Source organism: Nematolebias whitei, chromosome 18 (assembly GCF_014905685.2).
Source record: "Nematolebias whitei isolate Nwh7 chromosome 18, NemWhi1, whole genome shotgun sequence".
Lineage (NCBI taxonomy): Eukaryota > Metazoa > Chordata > Actinopteri > Cyprinodontiformes > Rivulidae > Nematolebias > Nematolebias whitei.
The window spans coordinates 19,658,427-19,661,181 of NC_056515.1; the positions used below are offsets into that span (position 1 = coordinate 19,658,427).

Below are 2,755 nucleotides of genomic sequence, written 5' to 3' on the forward strand. Positions count from 1 at the left end.
TCTGAGAACACAATGACATGATTTTCGTCAAGCAACTACCAGTACATTATGTTTTTTTGGTTAGTTTTTTTTTTTTTTGGGTAGCTTCTCTATACAAATAAAAAAGTTCAGCCAATAAATAATGGATAAACTATGCTTCCCTCTGAGACAGGGCCTTTGTAATTTTGGCAGTATAGCAGAAGTATAAACAGGGAGACATGGAGAACATTACACAGATCATAAGGTCAACCTTTGCTGTCTGCCACTCAGACATTTCTTTAACTTTCTAAATGTTTAGTTTTCCAGTTGTATAAATTTGTGCATTTTATTTGTGTACCGCTTAAAGCTCCACTCTTGCAGTTTCCACTCGGGCGTTACGTTCAGGAAAAGCAGGATTCCTCTGTTTCATTTTGTGTCAACACTAATCCACATCTGATAACTGAATGCTCACGAACAAATTAGTCATGAGTTCTCAAAGAATTAGACGACGTATGATTCAGCAAATTAAGACATTTTCGAGATAAAGACGTTCACAGTTTTTTTCACTCTGAAGACCAAACCTGAATATTTCATTTCATCCAGTTATTTAAATAATCCTTTAAACCTTCTTTATTATGAGACAGTAGTCAAGTTAGTCACCTTATATTTTTACTATTACTGTATATAATGGTTTTATGTCACATAAAAAGGCTGAAAATTATACATATTCTACTAAAATTGCATAATAATCATGCCCTAAGAAGCTATGCAGAACAGACCAGTGAGAAACACAGAGGTGTACATCTAAAGGAATCTGTGTAATTTCCCAGAACAGAAGGAAAAGAACATAACGTTGCGACAGTATGACTACACAGCATGTGATCCTATATTACAACCTGACAGGAAGTCCTGTGCAAGACGTGTCTATAAAAAAGGTGTGGTTACAACTTTATTGCTCTGCACAGAGTATTTCTGTTCAAGAGTAATGCAGAGACTTAAAGTCTAACAGAGACTCTCAAAGACTCAGAGCTCGCCTGCAGCAGTGAAGAGAAGCCATGGATGGAGGGGGGGAGCGTAACAGGGCTGTGGTGATGTCTGTGGCCTCCTTTGACTACGGAGTACCCCTGGGAAATAGGAATGGAGCCAAGAGGGACGCTAAGAAGCTCCACAGCACTCTCAGCAAGCTGGGCTTTAAGGTAGACGTGCACAATGATCTGCGCAGCGAGGAGATCTACGAGCTCTTCCTCCAAGGTAACAGCTTGTTCTGAAAACATTGCTGCTTCTTGACATCCATTTATGCATGTATGACAACTGGTTTGTGTATTTCTAAGAGGCTTGAATACTGCTATTATTTGATTTTAAGTCTTCTCAAGCCCACTGACGGGCTTTTCCCACCCACAGTGAGGTTCTGACCTTAAATTAGGAAAAAATTAGGAAGGCAGCTCAACATGAACAATTTAATAATTGCTCTATTTGCATTTTTAATGCTTTGGTTTTGTCCTGATTCGATTCAGCCTAAGGAGAGCGCTCTTACAGAGAGTTTGTGTTATCAGCTTTGCACTCTGTACGGGTCTAAAACAATTAATATGTGTACAGACCTGAGCAACATGCCAGTTCATTTTATTTACTTTACAGTTTGTTGACTGATGTCAACATTTTCAAGTCAATGTGCCAACAAACTGGGTAACACCCCGAAACCAAACCACCTCTTCAAACAAAGAAGAGGATAAAGGAGGGTCATACAGATCCTTCTGGAAGGTCAAATGCATTGATTTGCAAATTTAAGTTTGAGGACAAGTCAGAGGTCCTAAAACTTCAGGGCCCACTGCTGCTCAATCCTTAACATCTCGAGCGAATCACACACAAATGTATGTCGAAGAACTCCACTAGTTTTTCTTTGATTGACTTAGATATTGCATGCAGCTCCAAAACTTTACAAGTACAAAAAGAAAAGTCTGAAACATAAAATAAACAATAAATGGAGTTTTATTTCTATAACGTGAGGCAAAAATAAACAGAAGACTGATAAATTTTCAACAGTCAGTGTATTAGACAGGAATTTATCATATTATCATGAGTCACATTCATGGGATTTGTGCAGGTGTTCTTTGATGTCCAATGTCATATCAGGTGTTTTTAATTAATTTATTTGACCTAAAAATGACATAAATATAACATTATACAATATTTACATTGAATTATTTGGTGATTTACAAAAACAAATAGCAGCAGCAGTAGCTAGCTGTAACATTTATGTCAGGAATTTCCTTAAAATTTCTGTTTAAATATCCATTTAATGTAAAACTGACAGTAATATAACTTTTTTTTTTTTTTAAATCATGAACCACTATGAAATTTTGAGGACTCGGTTCTTTTAAGATGACAAAATCTGTTATTAATTTTTCCATGTCGGTCAAGTAAACTGGCTTCCAAAGCAGTCTTTGCTGTTTTAAAAGTCCAGTTTTGAATATTTCATAATGGTTCATGAAAATATTTTGTCAGTAACTGTGTAACACACTGTTGTACGTAGAGTTTGCATTAAAGTTTAGAGAATTTCCCTAAACTGAGGCTGTTCAAAAAGCAATTTTAACTGTTTATAACCTTGCTGACGAGTTTTAAAATGCCCCAAATATCCCTTATTTTACACTTTACATCCTCATGCTCTTCAGAATGAAAACTAGGTGGATTAAGATTTTAAATTATATGTTTTTGTCAGCCTCTGTTTTTTCAGTGCAACTTGAATTGCACATTAAATCTTAAAGATGCTATAACACCTCTGTTTGTGGCACAGGTGTGT

At 36.2% G+C, this 2,755-nt stretch overlaps 1 protein-coding gene across 1 annotated transcript in view; it reads left to right on the forward strand.

The window, feature by feature from the left end:
- Positions 1-991: 991 nt before the first annotated feature.
- The window catches only part of casp17 (caspase 17, apoptosis-related cysteine peptidase), an 8,178-nt gene continuing 6,414 nt past the window's right edge, over positions 992-2,755 (forward strand). The window contains exon 1 of the mRNA XM_037691920.1: positions 992-1,209. Coding sequence (XP_037547848.1) covers positions 1,014-1,209 — 196 coding nt within the window. The 5' untranslated portion in view covers positions 992-1,013. The remainder of the gene's footprint in view (positions 1,210-2,755) is intronic.